Raw genomic sequence first — 25,416 nt, 5'->3', positions numbered from 1 at the left:
TATGTACATAAACACCCACATACACACATATACGTATCAATTTTTTTCATACTATTTGCCATTTCCCACGTTGGTGAGGTAGCGTTAAGAACAGAGGACTGAGCCTTTGAGGGAATACCCTCACTTGGCCCCCTCCTCTGTTCCTTCTTTTGGAAAACAAAAAACGAGAGGGGGAGGATTTTCAGCCCCCCACTCCCTTCCCTTTTAGTTGCCTTTTGCAACACGCAGGGAATACGTGGGAAGTATTCTTTCTCCCCTATCCCTAGGGATAACTTATCAACGTATACATATACATACACAAACATTTCATCATAAACGTGCATATTAATACTTCCTTGCCTTCATCCATTCCTGTGGCTACCCCACCCCACAGGATAAACAGCATCGCTATCTCCAGGTTCAGTGAGGTAGTGCCAGGAATACAGACAAAAAGGCCCTATTCGAACATTCAGTCTCTAGCTGTCATGTGGTAATACATCGAAACCACAGCTCCCTATATATAAAGAATAGAACTTACCATATCATTCAACGTGTAATATGCAGGATTTTAATCATGAGATGACCAACTGTTCAACTCCCTGAACTAAAACTGTTCTAAACTACACTGCTGTACTGCCCACACTTCTGTTATGTTAGTTTACCCACTAAAGAGAAATGTACATAAAAATAAGTAAAAAGATAATCTACCACATCATTCGCCATCTGATAGATGAAATGTATGAAAACAAGCAATGTGACTCCTGGTGCCACATAACCTATGACAACAGCAATATAGCCTATATACTAAAAAAGAAAAAAATCTTTAACACAACTTACAAAAGAAAGCATTTACCTGCATGGGTCGAGGACCAAGCCATCCTCGAGGATTTCCTTGGTGATGCATCATTCCACCTCTTCGTCCACCTCTGGGTCCACCTCTTGGTCCACCTCTAGGCCCACCCCAAGGTCCACCTCGACCTCCACCTCGGTCTCGACCCCATCCACCTCTACCACCACGGCCCCGACGATTATCTATCATCTCTGACTTTTTTACTTTCACTTCATCTGAAGTAAAAGGTTTTCACATATGGAATTTATAACACACAAAACATCACAAGAAAAAGGAGTATATCTATTCCACTTCATTGCTCACCATAAAATTCTATTTTCTGACTAAAAAAATCATCATGTCTGTATTAGTCAATGCTTTCAATTCATTTCTAATTCAGTCTTTGCATTACGATCAAATGAACAAAGGATAATCTATGCTTGAAATGCCATTCTGGGAAGCCACTTAACCACAAACCGCAAAATGCCTCCAATGCTTCAAGTGAAACTTCACAGGATTCTAAATCAAACAAAAGAAAAAACTTAAATACCTACAAAATACAGTTTTTGCCAAGATAAGCTTTAAAGAAAAGACTTCCATGTCTGACATCTGAATCAACAGAGCAAAGTATTCAGAACTTGAATCTCAAGTCTGCATATCACCTCTGGAATTTATGTTCTTAACAAGGGTCACACTAATGGTTCTGGCAGTAAGATACCAAGTTTAAGATGGTTGTCTCAGGTGTTTGAGATAAAAAAAATTCCATGTCTAAAATGTCAAAATTCACTGTCACATCAGTTCAAACAAACTTACCTAGAGAATCTGGAATTATACGCTCAACAGCAGTATTGGTCAAAGAGATCTTGGATCTCTCGCTCTTAAACCGATCACGACCTCTGCCTTCTTCATCTTCCTCCTCCTCTTCTTCCTCTTCCTCTTCTTCTTCCTCTACAATATTCTGGGTTTCCACATGAACTTCATCTGCACCAACTGAAGATAAATTATTCTACTCTACATTTCTGTCAAATTAAAATCAATACTAAAAACAGTGACTTTCTCGCATGGTGTCCTATTGTAATTTCAAAGATTCTACCCTCATATTCAACAGCATCTTCCCAATACCTAAAATACCTCTGACAATGTAACCGTAAATTCAATGACAATCTTCCAGTAACTTGAGGGTCCATGTAACAAGTTTAGAGTTCATCCATTAAATATGTTAAACTGAAATCATAATGATCTTGATTTCTGACACCTAATCTGGGATTGGTACTATGGCAATTGAGAAATTGCTTCACTGTTATTATGAAAATGAAACAAGCACCATAATCAACTGAAAGTGCATCAGTGACCTTGACCTTAGATCTTTTGACCCTAAATCATTAGTGCCCTTTGTTTTCATCTAAAATATCTATAAAACAAAATGAAAAATATTGGATATACACTTTTGCAGTTATCATGCAGACACCAAACTATGGATGGACAGGTGGATGAAAAAGCTGGTAATTCTCCTGTGGAAACTAAAAAATCACAGAGGGACAGATGGACAGAAAAGCAGGTTACCATAAAGCACCTTAAAATTTTACTTCATTGTGTTAGGCCATAATGAGGAGTCTCCCACTCCAGAAAATCCTCCTCTGCAAATGACCAACCCAAAGCCACAAAAGGGAGATCAACTAAAACCAAGTAGGTACTGCTGAATCAAGTAACAACTGTACCTAATCTTCTCTTCATGTAATCACTGGGTGATGAAGAACTTTGGTTCTGGCTCACACTCAACTTTCATCACTGTCCATAATCACTACAAGCATGTTATCCATGAGGCAAAGTGTTCCTTTATTCAAAGGAAGTGCAATAACCTATTCTTGTCAGCCACTGACAGGTCTTTCTGATCTTTAGTTTAGGGCATCTATAACAATTTTTGTCACTCTACCTTTCCTTCACTTTTCTGTTCTGAAAGAACTATTGCTGTCTCTGCTGTTTCTCCTCAAACTCCACCTCAGATAACTCCAACATTCCATCACCCCCTGATGCTCCTCTTATCAGTCCTATACCCCTCCCTGTAATCTCTTTTCAGACTGTCCGAAAAGCACTTCTCTCTCCAGACACAAGCAAGGATTATGGTTCTGATGGTATCCATCCCCATGTACTGAAAGAGTGTGCCTCTGAACTTGCACCTGTGCTTGCTTTTCCTTCTCCTAAGAAGCATGCATTGATACACCCCATCGATAACAAGGGCGACCCGTTCTGATCCCTCTATCATCTCATTGCTTTGACATCTATCATATCTAAAGTCTTTGAATCCCTCTTCAACTCTCATACCCTTAGACACCTTGAAAATCACAGTCTTCACTCTAATCACCAGTATGGCTTCCATAGGCAAGATCTGCTGGTGATATTCTTTACTATCTTGCTAATGTCTGGTCACCATATCTGAAAGATTTTGTGGAGTCATATGTAGTTGCCCTTGACATATCTAAAACTTTTGACGGTGTGGCATTGGGGTCTCATCTCTAAGCTACCCAATTATGGCTTCCCTCCCTCACTTTGCTCCTTCATAAATAGGTTTCTCTTTGGCTGATCTATCTGTGGATGGTGATGGATAAGCCTCCCCCTTTTTCTCCATCAAAACTAGTGTCCCTCAAGGTTCTGGCCTGTCACCAACACATTTTCCCCTTTTTTCAACGATTTCGTCTTCTTCTCCCACTTGAGCTACATCCTGTCTTGACACGGCTTGCTCAATAAACTCGGACATGAAAAGGATATCTAAGAGTGGTAGATGAAATCTAATCAAGTTTAATGCCTCCCAGACCCAGTTTCTACCCATCTCTCAATCAAAAACTCACAACTCCCGTCTCTCCTTTGATGGTTCTGTAATTCCACCTCTTGACTCAATGAACATACTTGGTGTTACTGTAACATCCACTCTTTCTTGGAAACCCTTAATTACAGGAATAGCTAAGTCTGCCTCTAGGAAACTGTGTGTCCTGTTTAGTAGTCGAAACTTCTTTTCTTCTAAACAGTTGCTCCATTCACATAAAGGATTCATATGTCCTTGTACGAAGTACTGCTCTCATACCTTGGGTGATTCTAGCTCTGCATCCTTACTTAACAGAGATGAGTCAAAAGTGGTCTGACTTACAAACTGTTCCAGGGTAACATCCAAACTTGGCCTTCTTCCACAATGCCACAGTGTGGGTTCACTTTCCTTCTTCTATAGGTATTACTTTGGTTTTTGCTCCCAAGAGCTGGCTATTTGTGTGCCCCCAACACTAGCCAGACCACACAATACTCGGCAAGCTGCTGTGTCACATGATTTCTGTGTGGCCATTGGCAACTCAAGGGTAAGCCATTTTCATAGCAGCTTCCTTCCCATGTTGAAGCTTTGGAACTCTCTACCTTCTTGTGTCTTTCCCAATAATTATGAACAGGCACATTTTGGAAGACAGGTTTTTCAATTCCTCCAAAATTAGTTAGTAGTTTCCCTTGTCTTTTCTTTTTCCCTTTCATAATTCTCTCTATATTTCAATCAAGGCCCATCCTCGATGTGGACTTTTGTCTGTGACTGAAGCCTTTAACATAAACAGATAACTGGTAAATAACTGTAATATTTCCAAATAAAAAACACTTCCAATATCTATGAAAAACATGTGAAGCACTGTCATCATACATATTTCTTGTATGATCTTGTGGAATATTTCTAAATGTATTCATGTTTCTCAACACCTGTGCTGTGCTTGTGTATGGACTAAGAAGATCATGTGAAAATACGTGTGGGCGTGTATGTGTATATACATATGTATGTGGGTGGGTTGGGCCATTCTTTCATCTGTTTCCTTGTGCTACCTCGCTAACAAGGGAGACAGCAACAAAGTATAATAAAAGAATAAAAAAACTAAAAAAATCCAAATCCTTCTTACATTTGCCAACCACTTTTCCTTACACTGATCTGCAGGGCCAAAAGAAGAACATTTCTAAATATGTAATTCATCACCAATGTTGTGACTGTATGAAACAAGTACAGTAAGAAAATAAATTCAAGAGAAAAACAGTAAAGTCTCTCATCACCACTTCTAATCAGAAGCTGTCAAACGTGTCAATCTACACCTTCCTCCACCCCCTCATCAAGACAAAGAGTTGACCAAGACAAAGGTAATTATACAGCAGTGTATCTTCTATAATTTTTGTGTAATTCTAACATGTCATAAAATTTTCATCTTTAATGCTGGATTTTCTGGATTATGTCCATACTTAAAGGTTAAATAACTGTAAGTCAATTGGGAGGTAAGTCTATATGGAGAAAAACTGGAGGAAGTGAAGTGTTTTAGATATCTGGGAGTGGATTTGGCAGCGGATGGAACCATGGAAGTGGAAGTGAATCATAGGGAGGGGGAGGGGGCGAAAATTCTGGGAGCCTTGAAGAATGTGTGGAAGTCGAGAACATTATCTCGGAAAGCAAAAATGGGTATGTTTGAAGAAATAGTGGTTCCAACAATGTTGTATGGTTGCGAGGCGTGGGCTATGGATAGAGTTGTGTGCAGGAGAGTGGATGTGCTGGAAATGAGATGTTTGAGGACAATATGTGGTGTGAGGTGGTTTGATCGAGTAAGTAATAATAGGGTAAGAGAGATGTGTGGTAATAAAAAGAGTGTGGCTGAGAGAGCAGAAGAGGGTGTTTTGAAATGGTTTGGTCACATGGAGAGAATGAGTGAGGAAAGATTGACCAAGAGGATATATGTGTCTGAGGTGGAGGGAGCGAGGAGAAGTGGGAGACCTAATTGAAGGTGGAAAGATGGAGTGAAAAAGATTTTGAGTGATCGGGGCATGAACATGCACGAGGGTGAAAGGCGTGCTAGGAATAGAGTGAGTTGGAACGATGTGGTATACTGGGGTCGACGTGCTGTCAATGGATTGAACCAGGACATGTAAAGCATCTGGGGTAAACCATGGAAAGTTCTTTGGGGCCTGGATGTGGAAAGGGAGCTGTGGTTTCGGTGCATTATTACATGACAGCTAGAGACTGAGAGTGAATTAATGTGGCCTTTGTTGTCTTTTCCTAGCGCTACCTCGCACACATTTGGGGGGAGGAGGTTGTTATTTCATGTGTGGCGGGGTGGCGATGGGAATGAATAAAGGCAAACCGTATGAATTATGTACATGTGTATATATGTATATGTCTGTGTGTGTATATATATGTATATGTTGAGATGTATAGGTATGTATATTTGCATGTGTGGACGTGTATGTATGTACATGTGTATGTGGGTGGGTTGGGCCATTCTTTCGTCTGTTTCCTTGCACTATCTCGCTAACGCAGGAGACAGCAACAAAGCAAAACAATAATAATAATTAAAGGTTAAAAGAGCTTGAGTGAACAATCCAGAATCTAATGAATTTTCTATAAAATCAAAAAATTCTTGAGAATATTTACTGGAGAACAACCCCCTCCCCCCTCATGTGTGCGAGGTAGCGCTAGGAAAAGACAACAAAGGCCACATTCGTTCACACTCAGTCTCTAGCTATCATGAAATAATGCACCGAAACCACAGCTCCCTTTTCACATCCAGGCCCCACAGAACTTTCCATGGTTTACCCCAGACGCTTCATATACCCTGGTTCAAGCCATTAACAGCACATCAACCCCGGTATACCACATCGTTCCAATTCACTCTATTCCTTGCACGCCTTTCACCCTCCTGCATGTTCAGGCCCCGCTCACTCAAAATCTTTTTTACTCCATCTTTCCACCTCCAATTTGGACATCCACTTCTCCTCATTCCCTCCACCTCAGACACATATATCCTCTTGGTCAATCATTCCTCACTCATTCTCTCCATGTGACCAAACCATTTCAAAACACCCTCTTCTGCTCTCTTAACCACACTCTTTTTATTTCCACACATCTCTCTTACCCTTACATTACTTACTCGATCAAACCACCTCACACCACATATTTTCTCAAACATCTCATTTCCAGCACATCCACCCTCCTGCGCACAACTCTATCCATAGCCCATGCCTCACAGCCATACAACATTGTTGGAACCACTATTCCTTCAAACATACCCATTTTTGCTTTCCGACATAATGTTCTCGACTTCCAAACAATCTTCAAGGCTCCCAGAATTTTCGCCCCCTCCCCCACCCTTCCCCCACTTCCGCTTCCATGGTTCCATCCCCTGCCAAATCCACTCCCAGTTATCTAAAACACTTCACTTCCTCCAGTTTTTCTCCATTCAAACTTACCTCCCAATTTACTTGACCCTCAACCCTACTGTACCTAATAACCTTACTCTTATTCACATCTTCTGTTTCCCATTTTAGAAAGTTAATACAAGGCAAATGAGAGTTGGGGTGAGAGAGTATCATTAAATTTTAGGGAGAATAAAAAGATGTTCTGGAAGGAGGTAAATAAAGTGCGTAAGACAAGGGAGCAAATGGGAACTTCAGTGAAGGGCGCAAATGGGGAGGTGATAACAAGTAGTGGTGATGTGAGAAGGAGATGGAGTGAGTATTTTGAAGGTTTGTTGAATGTGTTTGATGATAGAGTGGCAGATATAGGGTGTTTTGGTCGAGGTGGTGTGCAAAGTGAGAGGGTTAGGGAAAATGATTTGGTAAACAGAGAAGAGGTAGTGAAAGCTTTGCGGAAGATGAAAGCCGGCAAGGCAGCAGGTTTGGATGGTATTGCAGTGGAATTTATTAAAAAAGGGGGTGACTGTATTGTTGACTGGTTGGTAAGGTTATTTAATGTATGTATGACTCATGGTGAGGTGCCTGAGGATTGGCGGAATGCGTGCATAGTGCCATTGTACAAAGGCAAAGGGGATAAGAGTGAGTGCTCAAATTACAGAGGTATAAGTTTGTTTAGTATTCCTGGTAAATCATATGGGAGGGTATTGATTGAGAGGGTGAAGGCATGTACAGAGCATCAGATTGGGGAAGAGCAGTGTGGTTTCAGAAGTGGTAGAGGATGTGTGGATCAGGTGTCTGCTTTGAAGAATGTATGTGAGAAATACTTAGAAAAGCAAATGGATTTGTATGTAGCATTTATGGATCTGGAGAAGGCATATGATAGAGTTGATAGAGATGCTCTGTGGAAGGTATTAAGAATATATGGTGTGGGAGGAAAGTTGTTAGAAGCAGTGAAAAGTTTTTATCGAGGATGTAAGGCATGTGTACGTGTAGGAAGAGAGGAAAGTGATTGGTTCTCAGTGAATATAGGTTTGCGGCAGGGGTGTGTGATGTCTCCATGGTTGTTTCAGAAGTGGTAGAGGATGTGTGGATCAGGTGTTTGCTTTGAAGAATGTATGTGAGAAATACTTAGAAAAGCAAATGGATTTGTATGTAGCATTTATGGATCTGGAGAAGGCATATGATAGAGTTGATAGAGATGCTCTGTGGAAGGTATTAAGAATATATGGTGTGGGAGGAAAGTTGTTAGAAGCAGTGAAAAGTTTTTATCGAGGATGTAAGGCATGTGTACGTGTAGGAAGAGAGGAAAGTGATTGGTTCTCAGTGAATGTAGGTTTGCGGCAGGGGTGTGTGATGTCTCCATGGTTGTTTAATTTGTTTATGGATGGGGTTGTTAGGGAGGTAAATGCAAGAGTTTTGGAAAGAGGGGCAAGTATGAAGTCTGTTGGGGATGAGAGAGCTTGGGAAGTGAGTCAGTTGTTGTTCGCTGATGATACAGCGCTGGTGGCTGATTCATGTGAGAAACTGCAGAAGCTGGTGACTGAGTTTGGTAAAGTGTGTGGAAGAAGAAAGTTAAGAGTAAATGTGAATAAGAGCAAGGTTATTAGGTACAGTAGGGTTGAGGGTCAAGTCAATTGGGAGGTGAGTTTGAATGGAGAAAAACTGGAGGAAGTGAAGTGTTTTAGATATCTGGGAGTGGATCTGGCAGCGGATGGAACCATGGAAGCGGAAGTGGATCATAGGGTGGGGGAGGGGGCGAAAATTCTGGGGGCCTTGAAGAATGTGTGGAAGTCGAGAACATTATCTCGGAAAGCAAAAATGGGTATGTTTGAAGGAATAGTGGTTCCAACAATGTTGTATGGTTGCGAGGCGTGGGCTATGGATAGAGTTGTGCGCAGGAGGATGGATGTGCTGGAAATGAGATGTTTGAGGACAATGTGTGGTGTGAGGTGGTTTGATCAAGTGAGTAACGTAAGGGTAAGAGAGATGTGTGGAAATAAAAAGAGCGTGGTTGAGAGAGCAGAAGAGGGTGTTTTGAAGTGGTTTGGGCACATGGAGAGAATGAGTGAGGAAAGATTGACCAAGAGGATATATGTGTCGGAGGTGGAGGGAACGAGGAGAAGAGGGAGACCAAATTGGAGGTGGAAAGATGGAGTGAAAAAGATTTTGTGTGATCGGGGCCTGAACATGCAGGAGGGTGAAAGGAGGGCAAGGAATAGAGTGAATTGGAGCGATGTGGTATACCGGGGTTGACGTGCTGTCAGTGGATTGAATCAAGGCATGTGAAGCGTCTGGGGTAAACCATGGAAAGCTGTGTAGGTATGTATATTTGCGTGTGTGGACGTATGTATATACATGTGTATGGGGGGGGTGGGCATTTCTTTCGTCTGTTTCCTTGAGCTACCTCGCAAACGCGGGAGACAGCGACAAAGTATAATAAAAAAGAATAATTATTCACATCTACTCTCAACTTTCTTCTTTCACACACTTTACCAAACTCAGTCACTAGCTTCTGCAGTTTCTCACATAAATCAGCCACCAGCCCTGTATCATCAGCGAACAACAACTGACTCACTTCCCAAGCTCTCTCATCCACAACAGACTTCATACTTGCCCCTCTTTCCAAAACTCTTGCATTCACCTCCCTAACAACCCCCATTCATAAACAAATTAAACAACCATGGAGACATCACACACCCCTGCTGCAAACCTACATTCACTGAGAACCAATCACTTTCCTCTCTTCCTACACGTACACATGCCTTACATCCTCGATAAAAACTTTTCACTGCTTCTAACAACCTGCCTCCCACACCATATATTCTTAATACCTTCCACAGAACATCTCTATCAACTCTATCATATGCCTTCTCCAGATCCATAAATGCTACATACAAATCCATTTGCTTTTCTAAGTATTTCTCACATACATTCTTCAAAGCAAACACCTGGTCCACACATCTTCTACCACTTCTGAAACCACACTGCTCTTCCCCAATCTGATGCTCTGTACATGCCTTCACCCTCTCAATCAATACCCTCCCATATAATTTACCAGGAATACTAAACAAACTTATACCTCTGTAATTTGAGCACTCACTCTTATCCCCTTTGCCTTTGTACAATGGCACTATGCAAGCATTCTGCCAATCCTCAGGCACCTCACCATGAATCATACATACATTAAATAACCTTACCAACCAGTCAACAATAAAGTCACCCCATCTTTTAATAAATTCCACTGCAATACCATCCAAACCCGCTGCCTTGCCAGCTTTCATCTCCCGCAAAGCTTTTACTACCTCTTCTCTGTTTATTAAATCATTTTCCCTAACCCTCTCACTTTGCACACCACCTCGAACAAAACACCCTATATCTGCCACTCTATCATCAAACACATTCAACAAACCTTCAAAATACTCACTCCATCTCCTCACATCACCACTACTTGTTATCACCTCCCCATTAGCCCCCTTCACTGAAGTTCCCATTTGTTCCCTTGTCTTACGCACTTTATTTATCTCCTTCCAAAATATCTTTTTATTCCCCTTAAAATCTAATGACACTCTCTCACCCCAACTCTCATTTGCCCTCTTTTTCACCTCTTGCACTCCAAAATAATTAGGGAAATAAGATGAGTCTTAGAAGGAATAATAGCCAATCAATGCTGAGGTAAAAATAAAAAAAAAAGGACACCAATGAAAGAAGAGCATATGTGGATGAGAAATACATACTTCTGATAACCATGTTCATACTTTCTATATTTTCATCCTTTTCTGAGAATTTTCTTAATTCAGCCCTCATTGATTAATTAAAACAAATACAGGTGCACCACCAAATTTCCAGCAACTGATGGTTCAGCATCTCCTTTAGTTCGGAAAAATTACGTGAGGGAACTTGAAATCACCGTGGCCACCAGACTAGTTTACAGGGCAGCCACAGATGGCGTTGTGTGTAGGGCGTACTTATTTACATTCTTTACACTGCACTTGTTTGTGGTGATACCACAATTCTTGTGAGATTCTTAGCTTATTTTGCTTAAATTCAACTCTAGCTATGGCTTCTAAGCCATATGAGAGTGTCAGTCCTGGTGTCAAACGTAAACACCATTCCATGTCGATCCAAGATAAAGTAGAACTGTTGAAAAAAATAGACCATGGTGTTTCAGTGCATAAGCTGTGTGACATCTACAGTATTGTATTATTAATGGGTTCGAGGTGTGTTGATGAATTATTATCATGTGACCATAGTTGGTCCAGCAAAATGGTTAATTTGCAAGGCTTTGGAACCAAGAGTGCCAGAAAATCAGTGGTGCAACTTTCCAGAAAATCAGTGGTGTAACTGTACTGCACACATATAGAGGATGATGTTAACAAAAATGCTAAAAAATGGTTGACCTAACTTTCATGACTGTTCTTAAATATTGTAAGATTCTCAACATTCTTTATAAACTAGTACAAACACTTACTTATAGATGATTCATTGTAATGCTCCTGAATTTCTTCCTCTTCATAAACAGACTCAGATGCTTGCAATCTGCTATGGACATTTTTTGAATGGCTGATCTGTCCACTCTCATCATCATCAAATTCATCTTCAACTCTTAACTCAATGATATCCTCAACTGCTACCTACAAGTTTTTGAGAAAAAAATATGGTGTAAATCAACAAGCATATCTTAATATGATTAACAAGATCTTATTTCACAGCTGTCTACATCCATAATTCAACATTTCCATGGGGTGGATCAGGTACATATAGTCTCCTGAATCAGTCATAAATAAACCTCAACCTATGCCCAATGTGTTACAGTGAAATATACTGCCACACCTTCATAACTCCTCCTTCCCTTTTTACTTTACATACTGAAGTTGATTCTTTGTGCAATATCACCTGAAAAAACAAGCAACCACCCAACTGAGTCCCCTCAGATAGCACTCTAACCACCTCTCACTTTCACCCCCTTCAAAAAGACTTTCAAATGCCTTCCTCCAACCTAAACATCCTCATCCTATCTTACGCATATGACCCTAAAACATCATCACAACATGTCAAGATACTCAAAGCCAGAAATAAATTACACAAATGCCACACACTTCTTGAAAAAAAATGGCTGCTCAACAACCAAGTGACTTCATCCCCTTAAAACAATTACTGACACCTGACAAATATAAATTCAGCATATCCCCACATATCACACTGTTATAGCTACCCCAGTCTTGACAAAACAGCAAAAGTATTCAGCATTACAAAAGATTTATACATGATATCCTCTCAGTTCAAAATCATCAATTAAGACCTTCCACAAAAATCTATGTCAACCCTATCACGCTTTTTCCAAGTCCATAAATCAACACAGACATGTCCTCCTGTTCCTCTTAAGTACTTCTCACACACACTCTTTAAAGCAATCACCCGATCCAAACATTCTTTACCAATTCTGAAACCCCACTGTTCCTCCCCAGTCTGATGTTCTGTACATGCCTTCACTCTCTTAATCACTACTATTCCATACAACTTACCGGGTACACTTTACAAACTTGTACTTTTGTAGTTTGTACACTCACATTCATCCCCCTTGCCTTTGTACAGTGGCACTATAGAAGCATTCCACCAATCCTCAGGCAACTAACCATGATCCATATTTTTTTTTTTTTTTTTTTATACTTTGTCGCTGTCTCCCGCGTTTGCGAGGTAGCGCAAGGAAACAGACGAAAGAAATGGCCCAACCCCCCCCATACACATGTATATACATACGTCCACACACGCAAATATACATACCTACACAGCTTTCCATGGTTTACCCCAGACGCTTCACATGCCTTGATTCAATCCACTGACAGCAAGTCAACCCCGGTATACCACATCGCTCCAATTCACTCTATTCCTTGCCCTCCTTTCACCCTCCTGCATGTTCAGGCCCCGATCACACAAAATCTTTTTCACTCCATCTTTCCACCTCCAATTTGGTCTCCCTCTTCTCCTCGTTCCCTCCACCTCCGACACATATATCCTCTTGGTCAATCTTTCCTCACTCATTCTCTCCATGTGCCCAAACCACTTCAAAACACCCTCTTCTGCTCTCTCAACCATGCTCTTTTTATTTCCACACATCTCTCTTACCCTTACGTTGCTCACTCGATCAAACCACCTCACACCACACATTGTCCTCAAACATCTCATTTCCAGCACATCCATCCTCCTGCGCACAACTCTATCCATAGCCCACGCCTCGCAACCATACAACATTGTTGGAACCACTATTCCTTCAAACATACCCATTTTTGCTTTCCGAGATAATGTTCTCGACTTCCACACATTCTTCAGGGCCCCCAGAATTTTCGCCCCCTCCCCCACCCTATGATCCACTTCCGCTTCCATGGTTCCATCCGCTGCCAGATCCACTCCCAGATATCTAAAACACTTCACTTCCTCCAGTTTTTCTCCATTCAAACTCACCTCCCAATTGACTTGACCCTCAACCCTACTGTACCTAATAACCTTGCTCTTATTCACATTTACTCTTAACTTTCTTCTTCCACACACTTTACCAAACTCAGTCACCAGCTTCTGCAGCTTCTCACATGAATCAGCCACCAGCGCTGTATCATCAGCGAACAACAACTGACTCACTTCCCAAGCTCTCTCATCCCCAACAGACTTCATACTTGCCCCTCTTTCCAAAACTCTTGCATTTACCTCCCTAACAACCCCATCCATAAACAAATTAAACAACCATGGAGACATCACACACCCCTGCCGCAAACCTACATTGAAAATCCTCATTGACCAATCCAAAACACAATCATCCCTTTCTTAAAAAATTAAAACTGCAAAACCATCCACTCAAGCTGCCTTGCTAAATTTCATCTTATACAAGGCTTTCACCACGTCTTCTCTCCTTACTAAACCACTTTTCATTACTCTCTCACTTTGCATACCACCTCAACCTAAAACCCTTCAACTGCCACCCTATCATCAAACACATTCAAAAGGCTTTCAAAATAATCTATATCCTCCACACTTCATCACTCCCTGATACCACTTCCCCATCTTCCCCCTTCACCAATGTTCCCATTTGTTCTCTTGTTTTCCCACACAATCAACCTCCTTCCAAAATATTGTATTCTTTCTGAAGTTTACTGATACTTGCTCACCCCAACTCTCATCTGCTCTCTTTTTCAACCTCCAGCTCCTTCTTAACCTTTTGCCACTTTCTCTTATTCCCCTCTCCTGACTATTTGCAATCCTTCTCTATAAGTACTACCCATATACTTCTCTTTTCTCTTTCATTAGCAACTTTACTTCATCCAACACTCATTACCTTTCTCACCTGCCCACCTCCATGCCACACACATCTATCATACATGCCAGCAATGTTTCCTTAAATACCCACTAATCCTCACCCACTCCCAACCTTCATTTATTCTTAACTTCTGCCATTCTATACTCAATCTTTCCTGGCATTTCACCACACAAGTCTCTTTTCAAGCTCACTCACTCTCTTCTCATCCATAACATTTCCTCTTTTCTGAAAACCACTACAAATCTTTACCATAGCCTCCACAAGGTAATAAACAGACATCCCACCTTCTGTTAGCATCTTCACATACAGAAGTCTCTCTTTTGCCTGCCAATCAATCATCATGTAATCTAATATAAAATTATCTATCATACTTGATCGCCATTTCCCGCATCAGCGAGGTAGTGCCAGGAAACAGGCAAAGAATGGCCCCTCCACTCAAATACACACATATATAGATACAAGCACATACATGTACATATACATACATATCAACATATACACATATACATACACTCATATATACATAAATCATATGTACGTATCCATACTTGCTTGCCTTCATCCATTCCTGGCGCTACACCACCCAGCAGGAAACAGTATCGCTACCCCCTGCTTCAGCAAGGTAGCATAAGGAAAACAGACAAGGCCACATTCATTCGTACTTATTCTCTAGTTGTCATGTGTTATGCACTGAAACTACATCTCTAAGCCCCACAGATTTTTCCATGGTTTACCCCAGATGGTTCACATGCCCTGGATCAGTCCACTGACAGCACATCGACCCCAGTATATCACATTGTTCCAATTCATTCTATTCCTGACACACCTCTCATCCTGTATGTTCAGGCCCCGATCACTCAAGATCTTTTTCATTTCATCTCTCCACCTCCAATTTGGTCTTCTGCTTCTCAATGTTCGCTCCACCTCTGACACATATATCCTCTTTGTCAACCTTTCCTCACTCATTCTCTCCATATGTCCAAGCCATTTCAACACATCCTTTTCTGCTCTCTCAACCATTCTTTTTATTACCACACATCTCTCTTACCCTTTCATTACTCACTCCATGAAAGGGTAAGAGAGATGTGTGGCTGTCCTTAAACATTTCATTTCCAATACATCCACCCTCCTCTGTAAAATGCTATCCACAGCCCATGCCTCACAACCATATAATAGTGTTGAAACTAATATTCCTTCAAACATACCCATTTTTGCTCTCTGAGATAATGTTCTCTCTTTCCACACATTTTTCACTGTTCCCAGAACCTTCATCCCCTCCCCCACCCTGTGACTCACTTCTGCTTCCATGGTTCCATTCACTGCTAAGTCCACTCCCAGATATCTAAAGCACTTCACTTCTTCCAATTTTTCTCCATTCAAACACATCCCAATAAACTTGTTCCTCAGTCCTGCTGAACCTAATACCTTAGCTCTTATTCACATTTACTATTAACTTTCTCCTTTCACAAACTTATCCAAACTCAGTCACTAACTTCTGCAGTTTCTCACTCGAATCAGCCACCAGTGCTGTATCATCGGCAAACAACAACTGACTCACTTCCCAAGCCCTCTCATCCTCAACAGACTGCATACTTGACCCTCTCTCCAAAACGTGCATTTACTTCTGTAACCATCCCATCCATAAATAAATTAAACAACCATAAGGACATCACACATCCCTGCTGCAGACCAACCTTCATTATTTTACTCTCTTCTTACTCGTACACATGCCTTATATCCTTGATAAAAACTCACTGCTTCTAGGGGCTTACCTCCCATACCATATACTCTAAAGACCTTCCATAAAGCATCTCTATCAACCCTGTCATACACCTTCTCCAGATCCATAAATGCTACATACAAATCCATCTGTTTCTTTAAGAATTTTTCACACGCATTCTTCAAAGTAATCACTTGAGCCAAACATCCTGTATCACTTCTAAAACCACACTGCCCCTTCCCAATCTGATGCTCTGTACATGTCTCCACCCTCCTATACAATTTTCCAGGAAAACTCAACTAACTTCTGCCTGTGTAGTTTGAACATTCACCTTTATCCCCTTTGCCTTTGTACAATGGCACTATACATGCATTCCAACAATCCTTAGGCATTTCACCATAATCTGTACATACAATGAATATCCTTACCAACCAATCAACAACAGAGTCACCCCCTTCTTAATAAATTCAAATGCACTACCATCCAAACCTGTCACCTTGCCAGAGTTCATCCTCCACATGGCTTTCACCACCTCTTCTCTCTTCACCAAACTACTCTCCCTCACTCGCTCACTACGCACACCTACCAGACCAAAACACCCTAAACCTGCCGCTTTATCATCAAACACATTCAACAAACCTTCAAAATAATCACTCCATCTCCTCCTCACTTCATCACTACCTGTTATCATTTCCCCCCTTGACCCCTTCACCAGCTCCCATTTGTTCTCATCTTATGAAAGTTATTTACCTCCTTCCAAAACATCTTTTTACACTCCTTAAAGTTTAATGTTAATCTCTCATCCCAACTCTCATTTGCCCTCTTTTTCAATTCTTGCACCTTTCTCTTGACCCCCTGACGCTTTCTCTTATACATCTCCTGATCATTTGCACTCCTTCTTTGCAAGTATCGTCCAAATGCATCTCTTTTCTCTTTGACTAACAACTTTACTTCTTCATCCATCCACTCACTACCCTTTCTAATCTGCCCACCTCTCACCTTTCTCATGCCACATGCATCTTTTGTACATGCCATCACTGCTTCCCTAAATGCATAACATTCCTCACTCACTCCCCTCACATCATTTGCTCTTACCTTTTGCCATTCTACACTCAATCACTCCTGGCACTTCCTCAAACAAGTCTCCTTTCAAAGCTCACTTACTCTCACCAATCTCTTCTCTCTGACTTTACCTCTTCTTTTTTGAAAATCTTTACAAATCTTCATCTCCACTAGATAGTGATCAGACATCCCACCAGCTGCCTTCTCAGCATATTAACATCCAAAAGTCTCTCTTTACCATGCCTATCAATTAACACTTAATCTAAAAATGCCCTCTGACTATTGCTCCTACTTGCGTATGCATAACTGCATATATCTTTTTTTTAAACCAGGTATTCCCAATCACCAGTCTCTTTTCAGCACACAAATCCACAAAGACACACACACTTATGGAGAAAATACACACACTTATGGAGAAAATGAGTGAGGAAAGACTAACAAAGAGGATATATGTGTCAGAGGTGGAGGGAACAAGGAGAAGGAGACCAAATTAGAAGTGGAAGGATGGAGTGAAAAAGATTTTGAGCAATCGGGGCTGGGACATACAGGAGGGTGAAAGGCGTGCAAGGAATAGAGTGAATTGGAACGATGTGGTATACCAGGGTTGATATGCTGTCAATGGATTGAACCCGGGCATGTGAAGCGTCTGGTGGTAAACCATGGAAAGTCTTGTGGGGCCTAGATGCGGAAAAGGAGCTATAGTTTCGGTGCATCACACATGATAGCTAGAGACTGAGTGTGAATGAATGTGGCCTTTGTTGTCTTTTCTTAGCGCTACCTTGCGCATGCACGGGGGGAGGGGGGTGCCATTTCATGTGTGGCGGGGTGGCAACGGAAATGGATGAAGGCAGCAAGTATGAATATGTACATGTGTATATATATATACTTTTTTAATCATATTTATAATACTTTGATGCTGTCTTTCGCGTTAACGAGGTAGCGCAAAGAAACAGACGAAAGAATGGCCCAACCCACCAACATGTACATACACAAATACTCACACATGCACATATACATAACTATACATTTCAACATATACATACACAGACATATACATATATACACATGTACATATTCATACATGCTGCCTTCATTCATTCCCACCGCCACCCAGCGACACATGAAATGACACCCCCTCCCCCCGCACGTGCACAAGGTAGCGCTAGGAAAAAACAACAAAGGCTACATTCATTCACATGCAGTCTTTAGCTCTCATGTGCACTGCACCAAAACCATAGCTCCCTTTCCACATCCAGGCCCCACAAAACTATCCATGGTTTCCTTGCCTTCATCCATTCCCATCGCTTCCCTTCCCCACAGGAACCAGCATTGCTAACCCTTGCTTCAGCAATGTAACACCAGGAAAACAGACAAAAAAAGGGATAAATTCATTTACACTCAGTCTCTACCTGTCAAGTGTATATAAAACAAAGAAAAGATAATCTTAACAATGGATGCCTGCAAAAGAATATATGTATGTGTGTGTTGCATGACCACCTGAAAGCAGTTATACCACAAGCGAAAAGTCACCTTTGGCAAGGTTGTATCAGCAGAAGTACAGTCTTGTCAGAAAATTTATCATTCCAATAAAAGTTTACATTTCCCTGAAACCTTTACAAAGGTCCTGTGTAACACCAGACTCTGAGAAAATGGTCCCAAGGCATTATACATATAATAAATGTAGTCTCAAGTAACTGTGAAATTTGATCAGCCAGGAGCAGTCATTTCAGAGACAATGACCTGGCACTGGTAGCTTACTGGATAAGAGCAGGCCTATTAGTCAAGCAAAAGTCTTCAGTGAGTTAAGGATCATCTGAAAAAGATGAGGAAATGAGGGTTTCTTAACAAATATCATGAGGGTTGGGATGATTTGGATCTCATTATTCCCCTACGGGAAATCTTGTCGATTAAAATAACAGGAGAGAAAATAAAGAACTTAAAAATCATGACGTATGAATGATATGTTACAAAGAAACAAACCAAAAGGTCAATGGGAGAAAATCTGTCCACATGTTTGATCATACAAAGCATACTGTACAACAAATGAAAAATGGGTAGCAAAGATCTATGATAACATGGCTGAAGGAGTTTGGTTTGGAATTACACCAAAATACAATGGTGAGATGTGTCATATCCACCATAACTACATGAAAGAGACTGACATGCCTCTCTCTGGTCAGATACTGTATTGCTACATGGAAATGGGAAGGTCGCTGTACTGCTAGACAATAATCATACCAAAAAATAAATCAACGAGTCCTGGTGAGGACTTAAAAATGCTGTATTTAAGTATCCACATGTGGCTATTTGCCCAGGAAAGAGCTAAAGCAAGAAATCATCAAACAAAAGTAAGGACTGACCTCCTGAGATGGATCTTCACCGGCAAGGAGTGCTTCCTCCTCTTCTTCATCAAGATCATACTCATAGTCTAAATCTTCTCCAATCAGTTCCTCTTCCAGTCTGTAATCAAATATTATATCTAAAGCAAAATAATAATAATACCAATATCCATATTCAATTCATCATACTTAATTGCTGTTTCCTGCATCAGCGAAGTAGCACCAGGAAACAGACGAAGAAAGGCCCATCCTTTCATATACACATATGTATACACAAACACCCATACATGCACATTTATGTACATACACTTATCAACATATACGCATACATACACATGTACATATATACTATTCATTTATTTTGCTTTGTTGCTGTCTCCCCGGTTAGAGAGGTAGCACAAGGAAACAGACAAAAGAAATGGCCCAACCCACCCACATACACATGTATATACATACACGTCCACACACGCGAATATACATACCTATACATCTCAATGTATACATATATATACACACACAGACATATACATATATACACATGTACATAATTCATACTGTCTGCACTTATTCATTCCCATCGCCATCCCACCACACATGAAATAACAACCTCCTCCCCCCAAATGTGTGCGAGGTAGCACTAGGAAAAGACAACAAAGGCCACATTCATTCACTCTCAGTCTCTAGCTGTCATGTAATAATGCACCGAAACCACAGCTCCCTTTCCACATCCAGGCCCCACAGAACTTTCCATGGTTTACCCCAGACGCTTCACATACCCTGATTCAATCCATTGACAGCACGTCGACCCTGGTATACCACATCGTTCCAATTCACTCTATTCCTTGCACGCCTTTCACCCTCCTGCATGTTCAGGCCACGATCACTCAAAATCTTTTTCACTCCATCTTTCCACCTCCAATTTGGTCTCCCACTTCTCCTTGTTCCCTCCACCTCTGACACATATATCCTCTTGCAATCTTTTCCTCACTATTCTCTCTATGTGACCAAAACCATTTCAAAAACACCCTCTTCTGCTCTCTTAACCACACTCTTTTTCATTTCCACACATCTCTCTTACCCTTAACATTACTTACTCGATCAAAACAACCTCACACCACATATTTTTCTCAAAACATCCTCATTTACGCACATCACCCTCTGCGCAAAACTCTATCCATAGCCATGCCTCACAGCCATACAAAACATTGTTGACCCACTATTCCTTCAAAAACATACCCATTTTTGCTTTTACGACATAATGTTCTCGACTTCCAAACAATATTCAGGCTCCCAGAATTTTCGGCCCCTCCCCCACCCTTCCCCCACTTCGCTTCATGGTTCCATCCCTGCCCAATCACTCCCAGTTATCTAAAACACTTCATTCTCCAGTTTTTCTCCATTCAAATTACCTCCCAATTTACTTGACCCTCACCCTACTGTACCTATTAACCTTACTCTTATTCACATCTTCTGTTTCCCATTTTAGAAAGTTAATAAAGGCAATGAGGAGTTGGGGTGAGAGCGTATCATTAAGTTTAGGGAGAATTAAAGATGTTCTGGAAGGAGGTAATTAATGTGCGTAAGGACAAGGGAGCAAATGGGAACTTCAGTGAAGGGCGCACAAAATGGGGAGGTGATAACAAGTAGTGGTGATGTGAGAAGGAGTATGGGTGAGTATTTGACGGGTTTGGTTGAATGTGGGTTGATGATAGAGTGCAGATTTAGGGTGTTTGGTCAGGTGGTGTGCAAAGTGAGAGGGTTAGGGAAAATGATTTGGTAAACAGAGAGAGGTAGTGAATAAAGCTTTGCGGAAGATGAAAAGCGGCAAGGCAGCAGGTTTGGATGTTATTGCAGTGGAATTTATTAAAAAGGGGGTGGACTGTATTGTTGGACTGGTTGGTTAAGGTTATTTCAATGTATGTTATGACTCATGGTGAGGTGCCTTGAGGATTGGCGGAATGCGGTGCATTGTGCCATTGTACAAAGGCAAAGGGGATAGAGTGAGTGCTAAAATTACAGAGGTATAAGTTTTGTGGGTTGTTTAGTATTCCTGGTTAATCATATGGAGGGTATTGATTGAGAGGTGGAAGGCTGTACCAGAGATCAGATTGGGGAAGAGCAGTGTGGTTTCAGAAGTGGTAGAGGATGTGTGGATCAGGTGTTCTGCTTTGAAGAAGAATGTATCGTGTGAAATACTTAGAAAGCCAAATGGTTTGTATGTGGCATTTATGGATCTGGAGAAGGCATATGATAGAGTTGATAGAGTGCTCTGTTGAAGGTATTAAGAATATATGGTGTGGGAGGAAAGTTGTAGACGCGTGAAAAGTTTTTTATTTCGAGATGTAGGCATGTGTACGTGTTGGAAGAGAGGAAAGTGATTGGTTCATCAGTGAATATAGGTTTCGCAGGGGTGTGATGTCTCCATGGTGTTTTCAGAAGTTGGTAGAGGATGTGTGAGATCAGGTGTTTGCTTGAAAGAATGTATGTGAGAAATACTTAGAAAAGCAAATGGATTTGTATGTAGCATTTATGGATCTGGAGAAGGCATATGATAGAGTTGATAGAGATGCTTCTGTGGAAGGTATTAGAATATATGTGTGGGAGGGAAAGTTGTTAGAAGCTTGTGAAAGTTTTTATCGAGGATGTAGAGGGGGGGGACATCATGTGTACGGGTAGGAAGAGAGGAAGTGATTGGTTCTCAGTGAATGTAGGTTTGCGGCAGGGGTTGTGTGATGTCTCCATGAGTGTTTAATTTGTTTTATGGATGGGGTTGTTAGGGAGGTAAATGCAAGTGTTTTGGATAAGAGGGGTGCAAGTATGGAAGTCTGTTGGGATGAGAGAGCTTGGGATGTGAGTCAGTTGTTGTCTCGTGATGATACAGCGCTGGGGGCTGATTCATGTGAGAAATGAGAAGTGGTGCTGAGTTGGTACAGTGTGTGGAAGAAGAAGAAAGTTAAGAGTAAATGTGAATAAGAGCAAGGTTATTAGGTACAGTAGGGTTGAGGGTCAAGTCAATTGGGAGGTGAGTTTGAATGGAGAAAAACTGGAGGAAGTGAAGTGTTTTAGATATCTGGGAGTGGATCTGGCAGCGGATGGAACCATGGAAGCGGAAGTGGATCATAGGGTGGGGGAGGGGGCGAAAATTCTGGGAGCCTTGAAGAATGTGTGGAAGTCGAGAACATTATCTCGGAAAGCAAAAATGGGTATGTTTGAAGGAATAGTGGTTCCAACAATGTTGTATGGTTGCGAGGCGTGGGCTATGGATAGAGTTGTGCGCAGGAGGATGGATGTGCTGGAAATGAGATGTTTGAGGACAATGTGTGGTGTGAGGTGGTTTGATCGAGTGAGTAACGTAAGGGTAAGAGAGATGTGTGGAAATAAAAAGAGCGTGGTTGAGAGAGCAGAAGAGGGTGTTTTGAAGTGGTTTGGGCACATGGAAGATATGTGTGAGAAAGATTGACCAAGAGGATATATGTGGTCTTTTGGAGGTGGAGGGAACGATGAGAGGAAGGGAGACCAAATTGGAGGTGGAAAGATGAGTGAAAAAGATTTTGTATCTCGTGATGGGCCTGAACATGCAGGTGGGTGGAAAGGAGGGCAAGGAATAGAGTGAAATTGGATGCGAATGTGGTATACCGGGGTGACGTGCTGTCAGTGGTTGAATCAAGCATGTGAAGCGTATGGGGTATACCATGGAAAGCTGTGTAGGTATGTATATTTGCGTGTGTGGACGTATGTACTATACATGTGTATGGGGGGTGGGGGGGGGCATTTCTTTGTCTGTTCCTTGAGCTACTCGCAAACGCGGGATGACAGCGACATAAGTATATTTAAAAAGATTAATGATTCACATCTCTCTCATCTATTTTCTTTCACACACTTTTCCCAAACTCAGTCACTAGCTTCATGCAGGTTCTCACTAAATCAGCCTCCAGCCCTGTATCATCATGCGACAACAACTGACTCACTCCCAAGCGCATCTCATCACAACAGGACTTCATACGTGCCCCTTTCAAAAACTATTAGTGCATTCACTCTCCCTAAACAACCCACATTCATAAACATAATTAAACAACCTAGGAGAACATCTCAACACCCCTTCTGCAAAACTTGACATTCACTGAGTACAAATTCTCTTTCCTCTCTGGCCTTCACGTACTCATGCCTTACCCTCGATAAGATCGGTGCTATGCGGCGATACAACCGGCCGCCACCCTGTTTGGCGGTCTGTCAGTCATAATAGATACTGCTCGGATTTCACGCGTGATGTGAATGACTCATTCCCATCCTTAAAGGCCGTTTGTTTCATATCCTTCGTTGCTTGGCGATGTATTTCTCACATACATGCTTCATAGCAATACACCTGGTCCTACACTTATTCGACCACTTCTGAAACCATCGGTCTGGGCCCACAAATCTGGAGGCTCTGTACATGCCTTTCACCCTCTCAATCAATCCCTCCCATATAATTTACCAGGAATACTAAACAAACTTATACCTCTGTAATTTGAGCACTCACTCTTATCCCCTTTTTTGCCTTTGTACAATGGCACTATGCAAGCATTCCTTCCGCCATCCTCAGGCAACCTTCACCATAATCATACATACATTAAATAACCTTACCGAACCAGTCAACAATTACATCACCCCATCTTTTAAGAAATTTCCACTGCACTACCATCCAAACCCGCTGCCTTTTGCCCGCTTTCATCTCCCGCAAAAGCTTTTACTACCTTCTTCTCTGTTGTATTAACTCATTTTCCCACCCTCTCACTTTGCACACCACCTGACAAAACACCTATATCTGCACTCTATCATCAAACACATTCAACAAACTTCACATACTCACTCCATCTCTTCTCACTTCACACTACTTGTTATCAACCTCACCATTAGCCCCTTCTTGAGTTCCCATTTGATCCCTTGTCTTAGCACTTTATTTATCTCCTTCAAAATATCTTTTCTTATTCCCCTTAAATAAATGACACTCTCTCACCCCAATCTCATTTGCTCTTTTTCACCTCTTGCACTCCAAAATAATTAGGAAAATAAGAGAGTATTAGAAGGAATAATAGCCAATCAATGCTGAGTAAAAATAAAAAAAAAAGGACACAATGAAAGAAGAAGCATATGTGGATGAGATAATACATACTTCTGATAACATGTTCATACTTTCTATATTTTCATCCTTTTATTGAGGAATTTTCTTAATTCAGCCTCATTGATTAATTAAATCAAATAAGGTGCACCACCAAATTTCCAGCACTGATGGTCAGCATCTCCTTTTAGTTCGGGAAAACATTGCGTGAGGGAACTTGAAATCACCGTTGGCCACCAGATAGTTACAGGGCAGCCACAGATGGCGTGGTGGTGTTTGGGGTACTTATTACATTCTTTTTACACTGCACTGTTGTGGTGATACCCAATTCTTGTGAGTTCTTAGCTTATTTTGCTTAAATTCAACTCTAAGCTATGGCTTCGAAGCCATATGAGTTCCAAGTCCTTGGTGTCAAACGTAATCACATTTCCATGTCGATCCAAGATAAAGTAGAATTGTTGAAAAACATAGACCCATGGGTGTTTCAGTGCATAAGCTGTGTGACATCTACAGTATTGTAGTATTAATGGGTTCGAGGTGTGTTGCTGAAGTATTATCATGTGACATAGAATGTCCAGCAAAATGGTTTAAATTTGCAAGGCTTTGGAACCAAGGAGTGCCAGAAAATCAGTGGTGACAAACTTTCCAGAAAATCAGTGGTGTAACTGTACTGCACACATAATAGAGGATGATGTTAACAAAAATGCCTAAAAAATGGTTGACCTTACTTTCATGGACTGTTCTTAAATATTAGTAAAGGTAAGATTATCAACTTTCTTTATATAATCTAGTACAAACACTTACTTATAGTTGATTCATTGTAATGCTCTGAATTTCTTCCTCTTCATAACGACTCAGTTGCTTGCAATCTGTTATGGACATTTTTGAAGG

The 25,416-nt window shown here is 41.2% G+C and overlaps 1 protein-coding gene across 1 annotated transcript in view; it reads right to left on the bottom strand.

Moving 5' to 3' along the window:
- Window positions 1–23,861, bottom strand: part of LOC139753627 (uncharacterized) — an 82,706-nt gene extending 58,845 nt beyond the window's left edge. The window contains exons 1-5 of the mRNA XM_071670241.1: window positions 23,768–23,861; window positions 19,449–19,567; window positions 11,469–11,631; window positions 1,622–1,798; window positions 833–1,044 (exon numbers count right to left, since the gene is read on the bottom strand). Of these exons, the coding sequence (XP_071526342.1) occupies window positions 833–1,044; window positions 1,622–1,798; window positions 11,469–11,631; window positions 19,449–19,567; window positions 23,768–23,861 (765 nt within the window). The remainder of the gene's footprint in view (window positions 1–832; window positions 1,045–1,621; window positions 1,799–11,468; window positions 11,632–19,448; window positions 19,568–23,767) is intronic.
- Window positions 23,862–25,416: the final 1,555 nt, after the last annotated feature.

This window comes from Panulirus ornatus, chromosome 15, assembly GCF_036320965.1.
Source record: "Panulirus ornatus isolate Po-2019 chromosome 15, ASM3632096v1, whole genome shotgun sequence".
Taxonomy (NCBI): Eukaryota; Metazoa; Arthropoda; class Malacostraca; order Decapoda; family Palinuridae; genus Panulirus; species Panulirus ornatus.
The sequence above is the reverse complement of the archived record's forward strand: the minus strand, read 5'-3'. Positions and strand labels throughout refer to the sequence as shown.